Genomic DNA, 19,960 nt, shown 5'->3' on the forward strand with positions numbered 1-19,960 from the left:
ACGGACACAACTATCCCACAATACAGTTCCACGGACACAACTAGCCCACAATACAGTTCCACAGACAACTATCCCACAATACAGTTCCACAGACACAACTATCCCACAATACAGTTCCACAGACAACTATCCCACAATACAGTTCCACGGACACAACTAGCCCACAATACAGTTCCACGGACACAACTATCCTACAATACAGCTCCACGGGCACAACTATCCCACAATACAGTTCCACAGACACAACTATCCTACAATACAGTTCCACGGGCACAACTATCCTACAATACAGTTCCACAGGCACAACTATCCTACAATACAGTTCCATGGACACAACTATCCCACAATACAGTTCCACGGGCACAACTATCCCACAATACAGTTCCATGGACACAACTATCCCACAATACAGTTCCACGGACACAACTATCCTACAATACAGTTCCATGGACACAACCATCCCACAATACAGTTCCACAGACACAACTATCCCACAATACAGTTCCACAGACACGACTAGCCCACAATACAGTTCCACGGACACAACTATCCCACAATACAGTTCCGCAGACAACTATCCCACAATACAGTTCCACAGACAACTATCCCACAATACAGTTCCACAGACACAACTATCCCACAATACAGTTCCACAGACAACTATCCCACAATACAGTTCCATGGACACAACCATCCCACAATACAGTTCCACAGACAACCATCCCACAATACAGTTCCACAGACACAACTATCCGACAATACAGTTCCACAGACACAACTATCCCACAATACAGTTCCACAGACAACCATCCCACAATCCAGTTCCACAGACAACCATCCCACAATCCAGTTCCACAGACACAACTATCCCACAATACAGTTCCATGGACACAACTATCCCACAATACAGTTCCACACACAACTATCCTACAATACAGTTCCACAGACACAACCAGCCCACAATACAGTTCCACAGACAACTATCCCACAATACAGTTCCACGGACACAACTATCCCACAATACAGTTCCAAATACACAACCAGCCCACAATACAGTTCCACAGACAACTATCCCACAATACAGTTCCACAGACAACTATCCCACAATACAGTTCCACAGACACAACCAGCCCACAATACAGTTCCACAGACAACTATCCCACAATACAGTTCCACGGGCACAACTAGCCCACAATACAGTTCCACGGGCACAACTATCCTACAATACAGTTCCACAGACACAACTATCCTACAATACAGTACCATCGACACAACTATCCCACAACACAGTTCCATGGACACAACTATCCTACAATACAGTTCCACGGGCACAACTATCCCACAATACAGTTCCATGGACACAACTATCCCACAATACAGTTCCACGGACACAACTATCCTACAATACAGTACCATCGACACAACTATCCCACAATACAGTTCCATGGACACAACTATCCTACAATACAGTTCTACAGACACGACTAGCCCACAATACAGTTTCACGGACACGACTATCCCACAATACAGTTCCACGGACACAACTATCCCACAATACAGTTCCACGGACACAACTATCCCACAATACAGTTCCATGGACATGACTATCCCACAATACAGTTCCATGGACATGACTATCCTACAATACAGTTCCACGGACACAACTATCCCACAATACAGTTCCATGGACACAATTATCCCACAATACAGTTCCACGGACACAACTATCTCACAATACAGTTCCACGGACACAACTATAATAATAATAATAATAATGGATACTTATATAGCACACTATCCAGAAATCTGCTCTAGGTGCTTTACAAAAACGTTTTTGATAACATAAAACATTATATCTATGTTACATACACACACCAAAATGTGACCACACACACACACGCACGCACGCACACACACACACACACACACTGCATACATACATTTTAACATACATGTGTATCTAACAGCTACTCTAACACATACGCACACATAGGCAGGCACAAACTTACATAGACACACGCACACACAATACACATTCATATACATGCATGTAGTTGTGGACCTGCCACAATTGAACTTATTGCTGAGGGAAAAGGTGAGTTTTGAGACGAGATTTAAAAGATGCGAGGGAATCAGAATGACGGAGGTTATCAGGGAGCTTGTTCCACGTCTTTGGCGATTGAAAAGAAAACGATCTGTGTCCATAGGTCTTACTTCTGACGTGAGGTATCCTGAGAAGTCGAGTATCAGAGGAAGAACGGAGCTGGCGAGACGGGGTATAGATATGGATGAGTTCAGAAAGATATTCTGGGCCAGATCCGTTGACTGCAGAAAAGGTCAGAGTGGATAGCTTATAGTCTATTCGATCAGAAACAGGCAACCAGTGGAGAGACTGAAGGAGAGGAGAAACATGGTCAAATTTAGAAGCTCTGCAAATGAGTCTGGCAGCGTTATTCTGAATTCTTTGGAGTCTGTCTAACAGGTATTTGGGAAGGCCGGCCAAAAGAGAGTTGCAGTAATCCAATCTTGATAGAACCAGAGAGCATACAAGTGTCTTGGTTGCATCGGTTGAGAGATAGTGGCGGATAGAGCTGATTCTACGCAGTTCCAAATACGCAACTTTACAGATATTCGAAATGTGCTGTTGGAAGGAAAGAGACTGGTCCAGGATTACACCAAGACTGCGAACAGAGGGAGAAAGTGAAACAGGTGTGCTATTGATCAGAACAGAGTCAGGAAAGGAAGGATGTTGACGAAACTTCTTTGGACAGGTTATCATAAATTCAGTCTTATCATCATTTAATTGCAGCTTGTTGAGAGTCATCCATTCCTTGAGGCCAGCAATGCACTCCTGTGTTTGAGTCACCAGTGCATCAAATTCAGCTATGGAAGCCGACTGATAAAGTTGTGTGTCATCAGCAAAGCTCTCATGCGACATCGCATGATGACTGATGACATCCGACACAGGAGCCGCATACAGCACGAAAAGAACAGGACCTAGGACGGACCCTTGTGGGACACCATATTTCAAAGCAGATACTCTAGAGTATGTACCATTTACACACACTTTCTGTGTACGATCTGACAGGTAAGACGTGATCCATGCTAGTGCAGTGTCACGAACACCAAAGGAAGTTTTAAGTCTGTTCAAGAGGATAGAGTGGTCGATAGTGTCAAAAGCTGCTGACAAATCTAAGAGAGCGAGAACAGATATCTTATCCTCATCAAATCCCGAGAGCAAATCATTCACTATTCTAAGAAGGGCTGTTTCGCAACTATGACCACGTCTATAAGCTGACTGGTGGGAATTAAGTAAACCATTCTGCTCCAGATGAGCTAAGAGCTGAGACAATATGATCTTTTCTATCCCACAATACAGTTCCATGGACATGACTATCCTACAATACAATCCCACAGCACTCACCGTCAACACGAAGCAGCATGCTCTGGCCGTCAGTGGAGAAGGACAGCCCCACAGCCAGCTGCAGCCAAAGGCTGTCCAACAGCTGTCGGCTCCGCCACTTGCGACTGCGGCTGGGAGACAGCTTGGAGAACTCCTGCAGCAGGTTGCTCTGCAGAACACAATGACTCTGATGTGACCGGCGCTTACACAATCAGTGTCCCAGTGAGGAAACATATAAAGTTTGAAATTCATTTCTTCTTCGTTCTTGGGCTGCAACTCCCCCGTTCACTTGAGTGGGCTTTTACAGGTATGACCATCTTTACCCTGCCATGTAGGCAGCCATACTCCGTTTTTGGGGGTGTGCATGCAGGGTATGTTCTTGTTTCCATAACCCACATGGATTACAGTGATCTGTATTGTGTGTATTTGATCTTCTGCATGCGAATACACACAAAGGGGGTTCAGGCACAAGCAGGTCGGCACATATGTTGACCTGGGAGATCGGAAAAATCTCCACCCTTTAACCACCAGGTGCCGTTACCAAGATTCAAACCCAGGACCTTCAGATTGAAAGTCCAACGTTTTAACCACTCGGCTATTGCTCCCATCCAATTCACTTCTGAACACACGCTCACTCTTCCTCACACACACATCCCCAAACACAACCCCCTCCCGCCCTACTCCCATGCCCCCAGACAGCGAAATGAGTGGCCTGACAGCCCCTGACCTTCCAGATGAGGCTGCGACACTCTGGGGCCAGGGCCAGGGAGGTGAGGAGGGTGAAGTACAGCTTGAGGTGGGGGGACCCGGGGCACGGGGAGCTCAGCTCTCGCTCCATCTCTCTCTGAGCTGCCTTCACCACCGCCACGACCAGGGAGTTGCTGACCAGCTGCTGGCGACTGGCGCTGGGGCCCACCACGCCTGAGGCTGTGGCTGCCAGGGAGCTGGCCGCTGTCGCGTCACGCATCATGTCACATATACATACATGTCATGTCACGTCACACACACCTTGTCACACACATCATGTCACACACACACATACACACACACATATGGTATCACACGCACGCACACACACACACACACAACCATGTCACACATACACACATATCAAACACACCAAGTCACACACACTCATCATGTCACACACACACAAACATTCACATACATACATATCATATCACACACACACACAGACACCATGTCACACATACACACATACCATATCACACACACTGTGAACACTGCAAAAGAAGAAGAAATATCACACCCACACCCACATCATGTCACATACACACACCATGTCACATATACATACACATCATATCACACACACACACACACACACACCATGTCACATATACATATACATACACATCATATCACACACACACACACACCATGTCACATATACATATACATACACATCATATCTCACACACACACACACACACACCATGTCACATATACATACACATCATATCACACACACACACACACACACACACACACACCATATCACATATACATACACATCATATCACACACAAACACACACACACACACACCATGTCACACAGATACATATCACACACACTAGGAACACTGAAGAAGAAGAAGAAGTATCACACACACACATCAGGCCAGTCTCACCTGGGGGACAGCTGGTGGTGAAGTTGATGAGGAGGGAGAGGACGGCGGCCATGAGGGAGTGTTCCTGAAGACACCACGCCCACAGCTTGTGAACCACGCCCCCCAGCCCACTGTGCTGACACGCCAGCTGTCACACACAGCACACTGTGTCACTCACTGCCTTCACTATGATATTAACAATCATTGTGCTGACACGCCAGCTGTCACACACTGTGTCACACACTGCCTTCACTATGATAACAACAATCATTGTGCTGACACGCCAGCTGTCACACACAGCACACTGTGTCACTCACTGCCTTCACTATGATATTAACAATCATTGTGCTGACACGCCAGCTGTCACACACAGCACACAGCGTCACTCACTGCCTTCACTATGATATTAACAATCATTGTGCTGACACGCCAGTTGTCTCACACAGCACGCTGTGTCACTCACTGCCTTCACTATGATATTAACAATCATTGTGCTGACAAGCCAGCTGTCACACACAGCGTCACTCACTGCATTCACTATGATATTAACAATCATTGTGCTGACACGCCAGCTGTCACACACAGCACACTGTGTCACTCACTGCCTTCACTATGATATTAACAATCATTGTGCTGACACGCCAGCTGTCTCACACAGCACGCTGTGTCACTCACTGCCTTCACTATGATATTAACAATCATTGTGCTGACACGCCAGCTGTCACACACAGCGTCACTCACTGCATTCACTGTGATATTAACAATCATTGTGCTGACACGCCAGCTGTCACACACTGTGTCACTCACTGCCTTCTTTCTTCACAATGATAATAACAATCACTGAAATAATGTTTTTTGGTTCATTACGTTCATTGCCTGAAGTACAGTCACTGATGACTGGCACTCAACAACCATGCCTTCAGCTAGCCTTCGTTTCCCTGTTCAATGTGGAGGACTTGTCAAAGTATTTATACAGTAATTTCCATGAAAACGCAATAACGCTTGAAAGTCAGCAGGACACACACACACATATAGGCAGAAAGACACACACACACACACACACACACACGCACACACACACACAGGTAAGGGCAGATGGAGAGAAAGAGAGAGGACACAAGTGGAATAGGGCACGTTATCACAAAACACGCTGATCATATCGAAATCATACCGTGCTTTTCTTAAACCTATCCCTGTTTAGGCGTTTAAACATAATGGCAGCTTACGATGGAGACTATTCGGTACTGTTGTTGTCAAGATATCAGCTACCACATGACATGATCCATACTGAAAAATATAGGTTTCTGTTCAATAAACCTCAACACCAAACAGCACTGACGCACGAACAATGATTTACTTTATAAGGACTAGCAGTTTTAACACGAAGCCTAATCTTCCATTTGGCCTTTACTACAAGCTACAAATGATTTTTGCAACCAACAGGGGCATTAACTGCGTTTAAACATTCAAAAGAGTTGTGTCCCTTCCCTGAGCGCTGAGTACAGGTTACAACGTGCTGTACGTCGGACAGGACAAATGCCCACCTTGGCTTGCTCGTTGCCACAGATCAGGTTGCGCAGAATGTTGACCGTGAAGACCAGCTCCTGTAACACTCCATCCTCCTGAAAGGCAAAGCACAGCGGTTCAACTTCAGTGAAATACAAGGAGGGAGGGGTGGGGTGGGGTGGATTTCTGGAGTCATTTTCGGACTCCAGGAGACTCCTCAAAACTCCATGTGTGGTGTTGTGCTCTCAATGTCTTCAATCCCCAAGGCTGGCAAAGAATTGCTGCTGCACTAGCTGTTGCTGGTTTCACGTTGTCGTTGTTGAGTGGAGTGATGGCCTAGAGGTAACACGTCCGCCTAGGAAGCGAGAGAATCTGAGCGCGCTGGTTCGAATCACGGCTTAGCTGCCGATATTTTCTCCCCATCCACTAGACCTTGAGTGGTGGTCTAGACGCTAGTCATTCGGATGAGATGATAAACCGAGGTCCCGTGTGCACCATGCACTCAATGCACGTAAAAGAACCCACAGCAACAAAAGGGTTGTTCCTGGCAAAATTCTGTAGAAAAATCCACTTCGATACAAAAAACAAATAAAACTGCACGCAGGAAAAAATACAAAAAAATGGGTGGCGCTGTTGCGTAGCGACACGCTCTCCCTGGGGACAGCAGCCCGAATTTCACACAGAGAAATCTGTTGTGATAAAAAGAAATACAAATGCAGACAAATATTTTCAATTATTTCTGTTCTGTACCTGTGAGGCACTGTGGTGGATTCAGTAAAGCACTGGACTTCTGATCCAGTGTTCACCAGTAGTCAGGGTTCGATCCCTCGCTTTGGCCCAGTGTTGTCCTTGAGAAAGGCACTTGAAAAAGCGTGGACGCGAACTGATCGAGTCAAAAAAGGAGACAGCACAACTGACCTTTGTGTGGGAAACAAACCCAGAGATGACACCGGAGGAGGTGTGGGAGGTGGTAGTGGTCTGGGGTGGACCGGAGGGAGAGGAGGAGGCAAGGCTTAATTTCTGCCCCAAATACTGTACCTGTATCTGTACCTGTTGTTGAGAGAACCCGAGGTGGAGAGCCCTAACAACTGCGATTGTGCCTTAATGTTAGCTCGATCGGCGAAACGAGCTTAGTAAGTTTGTGACCTATTACAAGTCTTCATCAGACACAAAGCATGAGTGTCAAAGAATCGACAGACAGAAGAAAAAAAAAAAAAATTAGCCCTATGAAGAGCACAGGATCAGGAGTCAAGATGGCTGGCAGAAAAAGAGGAAGCTAGTCAGGGACACAGAAGGGAGGTAACCTGCTTCAGGGAGGTTATCAGCTGTAGCTACTTTCGTTTTCTCTGCATAGGCGGGTAGTAGTTTGCACAGGACAGGAAGCGGACTCTCTGCCGGAGTCTGCACTAGTGGGTCACGGTAAAGTGTATGTGTAGTTGACTCCGATTTTCCCCACTCCACCAGGTGTGAATGAGCACCTGACTTGGCTTGCTGAAGGTTAAAATGGCGGAAGGAGAGGACTGGGCCCCACCTTCCTGTGCCCTGCCCTGGACGCAGTGTATCAGCCCTGATATGGCCCTGTGTGTGTTCAGCTGGACTAGAAGCAACGCAAATGATGATGATGATAATAATTCTAGTAGTAAAATAATTATATAATAATAACAAAGTGATTCTTCCCATGATGGAGTCTCCTGTCGGTCCAACGGATGAGTAGGCAGACAGACTTATCTGTCGGTGTGTGTCCTCATATGGGAGACGAGGGCGATTCTAGATGCGCAGCACTTCCCACAGGTGTTGCGAGGGAAAATGCCTGACCAGCATAGGTGACTTTTTTTTTAGTGAGAAGGAGTTGTGCAGTCCCTTCCCCACTCTCTCGCCTACCGACGCTCACAGTCCCACAGGTGCAGATACTGCCACGTGTAGGATGGCGGCCTCAGCAGGTGCAGGTTTCTTCTTCAGAGCTCCGTCTCCTAGGAGGACTTCCAGCCAAGGATAAGAGCTCTCCCTCCCCCTGCCCTTTGGTCATCCTCTTCCACCTTCACAGCCATTGGGAAAGGTTTCCTCCTCTGCCTGGTCCGTCATTGGGAGACTTCACATGTGGCAGGTAGTACTGGGTTAGATGGTACCAGTAGCAAGGGCTATGCCCCTGACCTGACCTTGTTTCTCCCCATCCCGCCATCCTATCCCCAGGGCTGACTGACCTTTTTCCTTCCAGCCTTGGCGGGGTGGACAGAATCCAGACTGAGGCGGGCATGGATCTGCTTCATGTTGTCCACCAATGTCTCCACCAGACCCACTGAAACAACAACAACAACACACCTATTGTACAACATGGATCTGCTTCATGTTGTCCACCAATGTCTCCACCAGACCCACTGAAACGACAACAACAACACACCTATTGTACAACATGGATCTGCTTCATGTTGTCCACCAATGTCTCCACCAGACCCACTGAAACAATGACAACAACAACACACCTATTGTACAACATGGATCTGCTTCATGTTGTCCACCAATGTCTCCACCAGACCCACTGAAACGACAACAACAACACACCTATTGTACAACATGGATCTGCTTCATGTTGTCCACCAATGTCTCCACCAGACCCACTGAAACGACAACAACACACCTATTGTACAACATGGATCTGCTTCATGTTGTCCACCAATGTCTCCACCAGACCCACTGAAACGACAACAACACACCTATTGTACAACAAGGATCTGCTTCATGTTGTCCATCAACGTCTCCACCAGAACCACTGAAACGACAACAACAACACACCTATTGTACAACAAGGATCTGCTTCATGTTGTCCATCAACGTCTCCACCAGAACCACTGAAACAACAACAACAACACACCTATTGTACAACATGGATCTGCTCCATGTTGTCCATCAACGTCTCCACCAGACCCACTGAAATGACAACACACCGCACAATGAGTTCATCGTAAGACTTGCAAAATTCTTCACTTTTAAGTGTAGGATCAACAAAGTGCATGCTGCACATGTGACTTCAGTTCATCATGTCATCAGAAAGACAAGCATTCACACCACCACTCACGGTCTAGGAAAGAAGGAAAAGAAAAATCCTGGTACAGTGCGGGTCCCTAAGCAACGGACATCAGCTTCCTAGGGACTCTATCCCATGCACATTAGCTTCTTAGGGACTCATGGACATTAGCTTCCGAGGGACTCTATCCCATGCACATTAGCTTCCTAGGGACTCTATCCCATGCACATTAGCTTCCTAGGGACTCTATCCCATGGACATTAGTTTCCTAGGGACTCTATCCCATGCACATTAGCTTCCTAGGGACTCTATCCCATGGACATTAGCTTCCTAGGGACTCTATACCATGGACATCAGCTTCCTAGGGACTCTATCCCATGGACATTAGCTTCCTAGGGACTCTATCCCATGCACATTAGCTTCCTAGGGACTCTATCCCATGGACATTAGCTTCCTAGGGACTCTATCCCATGCACATTAGCTTCCTAGGGACTCATGGACATTAGCTTCCTAGGGACTCTATCCCATGCACATTAGCTTCCTAGGGACTCTATCCCATGCACATTAGCTTCCTAGGGACTCTATCCCATGGACATTAGCTTCCAAGGGACTCTATCCCATGCATATCAGCTTCCTAGGGACTCTATCCATGCATATCAGCTTCCTAGGGACTCTATACCATGGACATCAGCTTCCTGGGGACTCTATCCCATGCACATTAGCTTCCTAGGGACTCTATACCATGGACATTAGCTTCCTAGGGTCTCTATCCCATGGACATTAGCTTCCTAGGGACTCTATCCCATGGACATTAGCTTCCTAGGAACTCCATCCCATGGACATCAGCTTCCTGGTCATGTGTTACCACTAGTCGACTGCTCACTAGTTCAGCCAAGGAAACGTCTTTAAGAGATGGGAAGAGAGTGAACACAAGTCGACAGCTCCACTAGTTCAGCCAAAGAAATGCCTTTAAGCCATGGTAAGAGAGGAGGGCAGACAAGATCACTTACTGTCCAGCGCTGTGAACTTTGCCGACTGACTGACGGCCAGCAGCGACTTGAGCGTGCCGATCACCAGCACCGCCTGGCCACTCCCCTTGCCCTTTGACCCCACCTTTGACCCCGCCGTCAGCTCGTAGGTGCTGACCAAGACCTTGGCCAGTGAGGCCCCGGTGGTGAAGTGAGTTCTTTCCCCTTCCTTGTCTGCCACCTGTTGTCTCCCTGTGGGACAGAATCCAAATCCTCTGCCTCAGCGACGTGGCCATGTTCTGCTGGAAGTGTCACACATTGTTATACTGTTCCACATGGACACAGGTGCACACTCGCATACCTGTGCACACATATGTACATCTTCATGTACATGTTGTCCCTCCCTCTCTCTCTCACATTTCTTTATAGACACACACACATATAAATGCACACATATGAAAGCATGATTGCATGCGCTTTCACACACTTTCACACACACACACACACACACACACACACACACACTCACTCACACATGCTCACACACAAACTCGTGCACACACGCACACACACGCACCATCTGACGCACACATACTGACGTTTAGCCTTGCTGACGTCCAGCAGGTAGGTCAAGGTGGTGTTGTCATGGCAGCGCTGTGAATCGCGGGCCACGTGTTTGCCTTCCTCTGTCAGCAGCAAGGTCAGGAAGGAGGTCACGGATATAAATAGCTCCCCTGTCTCCTCCGTGCGCGTCTCCATCAGATGGACCAGGGCATCTGAACAGCAACAGACCACAGCTGTAGGAACCTGACTGATCCACAGCAACACACCACAGCTGTAGGAACCACCACATGACTGATCCACAGCAACACACCACAGCTGTAGGAACCTGACTGATCCACAGCAACACACCACAGCTGTAGGAACCTGACTGATCCACAGCAACAAACCTCACTGATCCACAGCAACACACCACAGCCGTAGGAACCTGACTGATCCACAGCAACACACCACAGCTGTAGGAACCTGACTGATCCACAGCAACACACAACAGCTGTGGGAACCTGACTGATCCACAGCAACACACCACAGCTCTAAACAGGAACTAGGGCTTCAGCTTGTACTGGGATCACCAATACTTTATTTTAAAGCCCTCTTCTTATGCTGCAAAACTCTTTGCTACAAAAGGGTTGTCCTTTGCAATATTCAGTAGAAAAATCTATTTTGATGGTAAAACAAATATGTTTGCAGACAGAAAAATCACCAAAAAGCACAACAACAACAAAAAAACAAACCAAGATAATGTTGCACTGTGGCAACATGCTTTCCCCAGAGTGAGCAGCCCAAATTTCACACAAAGAAATCTCAACCTGTGACGACAGGACAGGACAGGACAGGATGGTCCACAAGGGTGACAGGACAGGACAGGACAGGGACTCCCCACAGAAGTCTGTCCACAGGACAGGACAGGACAGGAACTCACCACAGAAGTCTGTCCACAGGACAGGACAGGACAGGAACTCACCACAGAAGTCTGTCCACAGGACAGGACAGGACAGGGACTCCCCACGGAAGTCTGTCCACAGGACAGGACAGGACAGGGCAGGGACTCACCACAGAAGTCAGTCCACAGGACAGGACAGAACAGGAACTCACCACACTAGTCAGTCCACAGGACAGGACAGGACAGGAACTCACCACAGAAGTCAGTCCACAGGACAGGACAGGACAGGAACTCACCACAGAAGTCAGTCCACAGGACAGGACAGGAACTCACCACAGAAGTCAGTCCACAGGACAGGACAGGACAGGAACTCACCACAGAAGTCGGTCAACAGGACAGGACAGGACAGGACAAGGACTCACCACAGAAGTCTGTCCACAGGACAGGACAGGACAGAACAGGAACTCACCACAGAAGTCAGTCCACAGGACATGGGACAGGACAGGGACTCACCACAGAAGTCTGTCCACAGGACAGGACAGGAACTCACCACAGAAGTCTGTCCACAGGACAGGACAAGACAAGGACAGGAACTCACCACAGAAGTCTGTCCACAGGACAGGACAGGACAGGACAGGAACTCACCACAGAAGTCTGTCCACAGGACAGGACAGGAACTCACCACAGAAGTCTGTCCACAGGACAGGACAGGACAGGAACTCACCACAGAAGTCTGTCCACAGGACAGGACAGGAACTCACCACAGAAGTCTGTCCACAGGACAGGACAGGAACTCACCACAGAAGTCTGTCCACAGGACAGGACAGGACAGGAACTCACCACAGAAGTCAGTCCACAGGACAGGACAGGACAGGAACTCACCACAGAAGTCTGTCCACAGGACAGGACAGGAACTCACCACAGAAGTCTGTCCACAGGACAGGACAGGACAGGACAGGAACTCACCACAGAAGTCTGTCCACAGGACAGGACAGGACAGGAACTCACCACAGAAGTCTGTCCACAGGACAGGACAGGACAAGGACTCACCACAGAAGTCTGTCCACAGGACAGGACAGGACAGGACAAGGACTCACCACAGAAGTCAGTCCACAGGGGACGCAGCACAAGGGACAGGGCATGCAAGGCGGCAGCGCTCTGTGTCTGCAGCAGACTGCACAGCAGCCGCACCACGCTGAGCCACAGCTGGCGGCACTCCATCACCACGTCACCCCCACCTGCACACACACAAATGTACACATATATACAAATGCACATGAACACACACACAGACACGCACACACACACACACATGCTCATGTACACACACACACACACACACACACACACACACACTGAAACTATTACCTGGCTCCTTCCCATTCATCCACTCCCTTCTCATCAGTGTGCATGGTGTCTGATATGCATAGTTATATATTATGATGAGAGAGATGTATGGGCATCACCATGTTCACTGTGGTATTTAGGAAGGCACACTGTGGTGTGGGGGCTTGTGATAGTTCAACGCCTTCTGCGTCCCAAACTTGAACAAAAAGAAAACAAGGCAGTAGATAGAGCATGGAGGTTTACAGCTGAACAGACCCGGAATTCACCTTTCACTATTCATTTCAGACAATCCTTTACATGCAGTGACATTTTTGCTGGTTTTCCGGACCAAAGAGTGCCAAGAGGGGAGGGCATGCTGTCAGACTCACTGTCACACTGCAGCAGCATGAAGGAGGCGACAGCCTTCAGGGCGCCATGGTTGGCCAGCAACGCGGCGCGTGTTGGGGAGTTCATGATGACGCAGGTACGCAGCAAGCACACGACGGCATCGTACATACGCAGCAGGTCACGCAGGGTCAGCAGGCTGCTGGCGGGGTGAGGGCCGGAGGTCAGCTGTCGGCACAGATCCTGCAGCAAGCCCGTGTCCATCAGGCTGCAACACACACACAGGGTCAAGGTTAACTCATTCTACTCAAGGTACGAGTTAACTCATACCCGTGATTACTTCCCCTGTGGACCTGGTAAAAGTATTCTCGTACCAATACACTATTCTAATTTCATTCATTCTTGCTTGGTACAGTTGACATTCTACACTGAACCGTTCACGGATTCCAGAAGCATGAAAACGAAGCTTCATTTGACCAATTAAACCAACAATTCTCCATCAATTTTTGCCGTTTTAGTGAACCACCCTGTTTTTTACTGCAGTGGTGTGATGCAGTGCTGAACCAGGGGAGTTGTAGCAGGCATGTGGCTGTGGGGTAGAATGAGTTAAAGTGTGAAGGTCCCATCACCTTTCACAGCCGCCAGGGTAGTGAATCGATATTCACTGTGTCCAAGGCTCGGCACAGAAAGGTAGGGCCCAGTCCTCTCCTTCTGAAATTTTTACCTTCCCCAACCAAAGTCAGGTACCCATTAACACCTGGGTGGAGAGAGGAAAACCAGATTTAAGCGCCTTTCCTGGGGACTCAAAACCATGCTGAAAAAGGGCCTCGAAGCCTAGTCACTGGTGAACACCAGGGGCCGTATTCAAGACAAATTCATTTTGCCTTCAGGCAAGCTATCTTTGACATGGTTGGGACCTGTGAGTACAGTTTACCTTGAAGGATAAGTTATCTTCGTATTCAAGACACACTCCACACATACACCCACACATCCCTCCCCCTCCCCCCCACACACACACACCTGAGCAGAGTGTCCAGAACATTGTGAGCGGCCAGACTGTTGAAGGTGTCCTGGGGCGCCATCACCACCAGGTTGCCTAGCAACTGGGTCACCGCAGCAACCAGACAGGGCGTCACCACGCTGCTCATGCCTTCTGGGTCCACACCCTCACCACCCCCACCCCCCTCCACAGCTGAGGAGGATGAGGTGGAGTCCAGCTGTAGTCCTGAAGGCACACAGATCACAGAGGGTCACTGCCATCCCCACATCCACTGCTGTCCCCACTGCCTGGGTTCAACAGGATTATAGCCAGTGTCTTGCCCATGTTACATCCACTGCCGTCCCCACATCAGTCAAGTGTCTTGTCCATGTTATATCCACTGCCGTCCCCACATCAGTCAAGTGTCTTGCCCATGTTACATCCACTGCCGTCCCCACATCAGTCAAGTGTCTTGTCCATGTTATATCCACTGCCGTCCCCACATCAGTCAACAGGATTATAGCCAGTGTCTTGTCCATGTTACATCCACTGCTGTCCCCACATCAGTCAACTAGATTATAGCCAGTGTCCTGCCCAAGTTATATCCACTGCTGTCCATGTTACCTGGGATAGAACTGGATTATAGCAGTGTGTCTTGACCACATTATATCAACTGGGCTACAACTGGATTGTAGCGGTGTGTTTTTGGACAAAACCAAACCACATTTCCAATTACAAAACAGCCAACATACAAAGATATTCAAAACAATAGCAAATATACAAGGATATTTGTATATATATAAAAAAAAAAAAAGCCAAAATGGAAATACAGAGTACAATGTATTACACATAATTCTGAGACTTTTTGTCATGTTTTTTGTCAATATTATCTCTTATCTTTCTTTTCCCACCACATAGAAGCCAATGACAGCCATGACGATAACAGCGAAGCAGACATTCCAGTCAGAGAAAGACAATATCACCACAAAGAACGCACAGGTACACCCACATACATGTAGTATCCAAATAAACATGTGTGAATGTGTGAGTGCATGTGTGCGTTGTTTTCTTCATAAAATTTCATTTTACTCTAAACATTCCTTACTTACATCATGTGGTGTTTGATGGGTTTGGAAATGCCGTGCAGTATTTTGTATGGGAGTATTGATTTCTGTATGTGAATACACTGGATGGTTTTGTAGAGAGAGAGGTGTTTTGGGTTTTTTTAATGTTTTTATGTCATGTTCGCTTTTTATGTAGTTGCTCTGGGCAGCATTTGTACTGGAAGTTACTCCACATAAAAGTGATGCATTATGATTATTATCATTATCATGATTATCATTTTACCTGATTATCATTTTACCTGTTCGTGTTGTACCTGAACTGGAGCTGGTGAGAGACACCTGGCTGCCAGCACTGCGGGCTGATTCACCTGTGCTCTGGAACAATGACAGCGTCAACATCCAGCAATATAAGCCGCAACAATAATAACATTAATCACAGCAACAGTAAAATAAACATCCACAACACAAAACCACAACAATAGGGGTAGAAATAGGCTGCTACACTGTTGCATTCTGGAAGGTCACTGTTTTCCTGAGACAGATGGAGTTACAACACAACACACCACACCACGCAACACACACCACACCACACCACACCACACCACACACAACACACCACACCACACAACACACCACACCACACAACACACCACACCACACACAACACACCACACCACACCACACAACACACCACACACAACACACCACACCACACAACACACCACACCACACACAACACCACACACAACACACCACACCACACAACACACCACACCACACACAACACACCACACCACACCACACACACCACACCACACCACACAACACACCACACCACACACACCACACAACACACCACACACCACACCACACACAATACACCACACCACACCACACACACCACACACCACACCACACACAATACACCACACCACACCACACACACCACACCACACACTCCACAACACCACACCACACCACACAACCCCACACCACACACAACACACCACACCACACACAACACAACACACACAACACACACACACAACACACCACGCCACACCACACAACCCCACACACCACACCACACAACCACACAACCACAACACCACACCACACACACCACAACACCACACCACACACACCACACCACACACACCACACCACACCACACCACACCACACAACACCACACACCACAACACACACGCCACAACACCACACCACACCACACACACACCACACCACACAACACACACCACACCACACACACCACCACACCATGCACCACACCACACACAACACCACACCACACACACCACACCACACAACACCACACACACCACACCACACACAATACACCACACACACCACACCACACCACACCACACCACACCACACCACACCACACCACACCACACCACACCTACCCTGGCAGAAGTGGCCACAGCTTCCTGGTCCATGGTGCGTGCCGAGTCCCCTCCCTGCTCTTCACGTCTCTCTGTGCTGCACACTGCCACAGCACTTCCAGCTTCAGTTTCAAGGTGTCACAGTGTGTCTGCAGATCCATATATGCTACACAACATCTGCTGTTACAAAAAATAAAATTTTTTTAGATATATATATAGTGGAGCAATGGCCGAGAGGTAACGCGTCCGTCCAGGAAGCCAGAGAATCTGAGCACGCTGATTCGAATCACAGCTCAGCTGCCGATATTTTCTCCCCCTCCACTAGACCTTGAGTGGCGGTCTGGGCGCTAGTCATTCGGATGAGACGATAAACCGAGGTCCCGTGTGCAGCATGCACTTAGCGCATGTAAAAGAACCCATGGCAACAAAAGGGTTGTTCCTGGCAAAATTCTGTAGAAAAATCCACTTGGGCAGGAAAAACAAATAAAACTGCATGCAGGAAAAAATGCCCCCCAAAATGGGTGGCGCTGTAGTGTAGTGACGCGCTCTCCCTGGGGACAGCAGCCCGAATTTCACACAGACAAATCTGTTGTGACAAAAAGAGAAATACAACACAATACAATACAATATATATATATATATATATATATATATATATATATATATATATATATATATATATACATATGTTATATGTAAGAAAGCAGTGGCAGATGCCTGATTTTCACATAGACCCAATGCACTGATCATGCCTTGAGAGCCTGCCCTAGGTTTGTGTAAAACATTCACACAAAATGAAATAAATAACATGACAAAATAAACAAATAAGTAAATACATTAAGGCATAGTGAAGGGAGTGATACGTAAAAGGCACACATCCACAACACCATCCAACACTCCCTTACATCACACACCTTCACTGCACACATCCACAACACCATCCAACACTCCCTTACATCGCACACCTTCACTGCACACATCCACAACACCATCCAACACTCCCTTACATCGCACACATCCACTGCACACATCCACAACACCATCCAACACTCCCTTACATCGCACACATCCACTGCACACATCCAGAACACCATCCAACACTCCCTTACATCGCACACATCCACAACACCATCCAACACTCCCTTCATTCGCACACCTTCACTGCACACATCCACAACACCATCCAACACTCCCTTAATTCGCACACCTTCACTGCACACATCCACAACACCATCCAACACTCCCTTACATCGCACACATCCACAACACCATCCAACACTCCCTTACATCACACACCTTCACTGCACACATCCACAACACCATCCAACACTCCCTTAATTCGCACACCTTCACTACACACATCCACAACACCATCCAACACTCCCTTAATTCGCACACCTTCACTACACACATCCACAACACCATCCAACACTCCCTTAATTCGCACACCTTCACTACACACATCCACAACACCATCCAACACTCCCTTAATTCGCACACCTTCACTACACACATCCACAACACCATCCAACACTCCCTTACATCGCATACATCCACTGCATACATCCACAACACCATCCAACACTCCCTTCATTCGCACACCTTCACTGCACACATCCACAACACCATCCAACACTCCCTTACATCGTACACCTTCACTACACACATCCACAACACCATCCAACACTCCCTTAATTTGCACACCTTCACTACACACATCCACAACACCATCCAACACTCCCTTACATCCCACACCTTCACTGCACACATCCACAACACCATCCAACACTCCCTTACATCCCACACCCAAACGTCTTTACCAGCACACCGGTGAAACTGTGAGTACAATCTCAATGCAGCAGCAATAACAACTTGGGGTTCATACCAATACTTCTTCATTTCTGTTCATAAAAAAAAAGTTCTGGGTTGGCATTTCTTGTGTACAGCATCACCATTTTTGTCCAAAACATGTCCTTTCACATTTGACAATCATTTGTAATCAGGGCCTCTTGGCTACCTGCTGATCAGGGCCTCTACAGGCATGCCTACCCCCAAATCTGCTTTTCAGGAACAACACACATTAGAATCAGGGACAGGGTATTGTTGTTGTCTCGTTTGTCATTTATCAGATGGATTTCCCCGTCTCCTCGACAAAGGAGGCAGTACATCGCAGGTCCTCCAGTCCTCCGTAGAGCTTCCGGGCTGCTGGAATTGGGTCGGGCCAGGTTTTCTCTCGGAGCGCTTGGTGGAGCGGGCAGGACTGCTGCAGATGTTCTGTTGTCAGGCTGCCTTTCCACAACACCCTATCCATTTTGTCAATTTTCCAAGACAAATATGGGCCCTCTGTAATGAAAGGCATGCCTGCCTCTTCCTACAGTGCCCCACCCTTGCTGCTGACTACCCAGCACAGCCACTCACCTGAGGCAGTGCTGGAGGAGTGTGAGGTGTGGAGGGAGTGGAGGGGGACCTGGGTGGTCACCATGACCGGCTGCAGAACGGCCGAGGAAAAGAAGGACGTCAGCATGGCCGTCAGCTGCTGGTAGAAGTGGCTGTGGTGTAGCAGGGCCAGTAAAGCGTTTAGCCCCACCACTGATACCTGTAACATTGTGCAGTGTGTGTGTTCGTTCTTTAGTTTAGCGTCTTTTCACTATCAGTGACAATAGACGATATATTTTTTTTTTAAAGTAAGGAAAAAAAAGCAAAAAAAAGCAAAGAGGGGGGATTGGGCGGGGTGGGGGTGGGGGGGGCACAGGGGAGGAGGGAGGAAAGAGGAAAACAAAAAAGGTAGAAAACTACAAAAAAATGCATAACTAACATGCAATTACATTTAACAGTAACAATGCAATAATAATAATAATAATAA

At 47.8% G+C, this 19,960-nt stretch overlaps 1 protein-coding gene across 2 annotated transcripts in view; it reads right to left on the reverse strand.

Moving 5' to 3' along the window:
• LOC143300404 (rotatin-like) overlaps positions 1–19,960 on the reverse strand; it is an 87,203-nt gene that overhangs the window by 8,059 nt on the left and 59,184 nt on the right. The window contains exons 32-44 of one of the 2 annotated variants that reach the window (XM_076614042.1): positions 19,516–19,693; positions 17,119–17,201; positions 15,989–16,064; positions 14,667–14,871; positions 13,691–13,914; positions 13,073–13,213; positions 11,131–11,307; positions 10,574–10,783; positions 8,743–8,837; positions 6,580–6,657; positions 5,057–5,183; positions 4,131–4,354; positions 3,425–3,572 (exon numbers count right to left, since the gene is read on the reverse strand). In XM_076614042.1, the coding sequence (XP_076470157.1) occupies positions 3,425–3,572; positions 4,131–4,354; positions 5,057–5,183; positions 6,580–6,657; positions 8,743–8,837; positions 10,574–10,783; positions 11,131–11,307; positions 13,073–13,213; positions 13,691–13,914; positions 14,667–14,871; positions 15,989–16,064; positions 17,119–17,201; positions 19,516–19,693 (1,966 nt within the window). The remainder of the gene's footprint in view (positions 1–3,424; positions 3,573–4,130; positions 4,355–5,056; positions 5,184–6,579; positions 6,658–8,742; positions 8,838–10,573; positions 10,784–11,130; positions 11,308–13,072; positions 13,214–13,690; positions 13,915–14,666; positions 14,872–15,988; positions 16,065–17,118; positions 17,202–19,515; positions 19,694–19,960) is intronic. The other variant, XM_076614043.1, reaches the window with a different exon arrangement.

This window comes from Babylonia areolata, chromosome 26, assembly GCF_041734735.1.
Source record: "Babylonia areolata isolate BAREFJ2019XMU chromosome 26, ASM4173473v1, whole genome shotgun sequence".
NCBI classification, from domain to species: domain Eukaryota; kingdom Metazoa; phylum Mollusca; class Gastropoda; order Neogastropoda; family Buccinidae; genus Babylonia; species Babylonia areolata.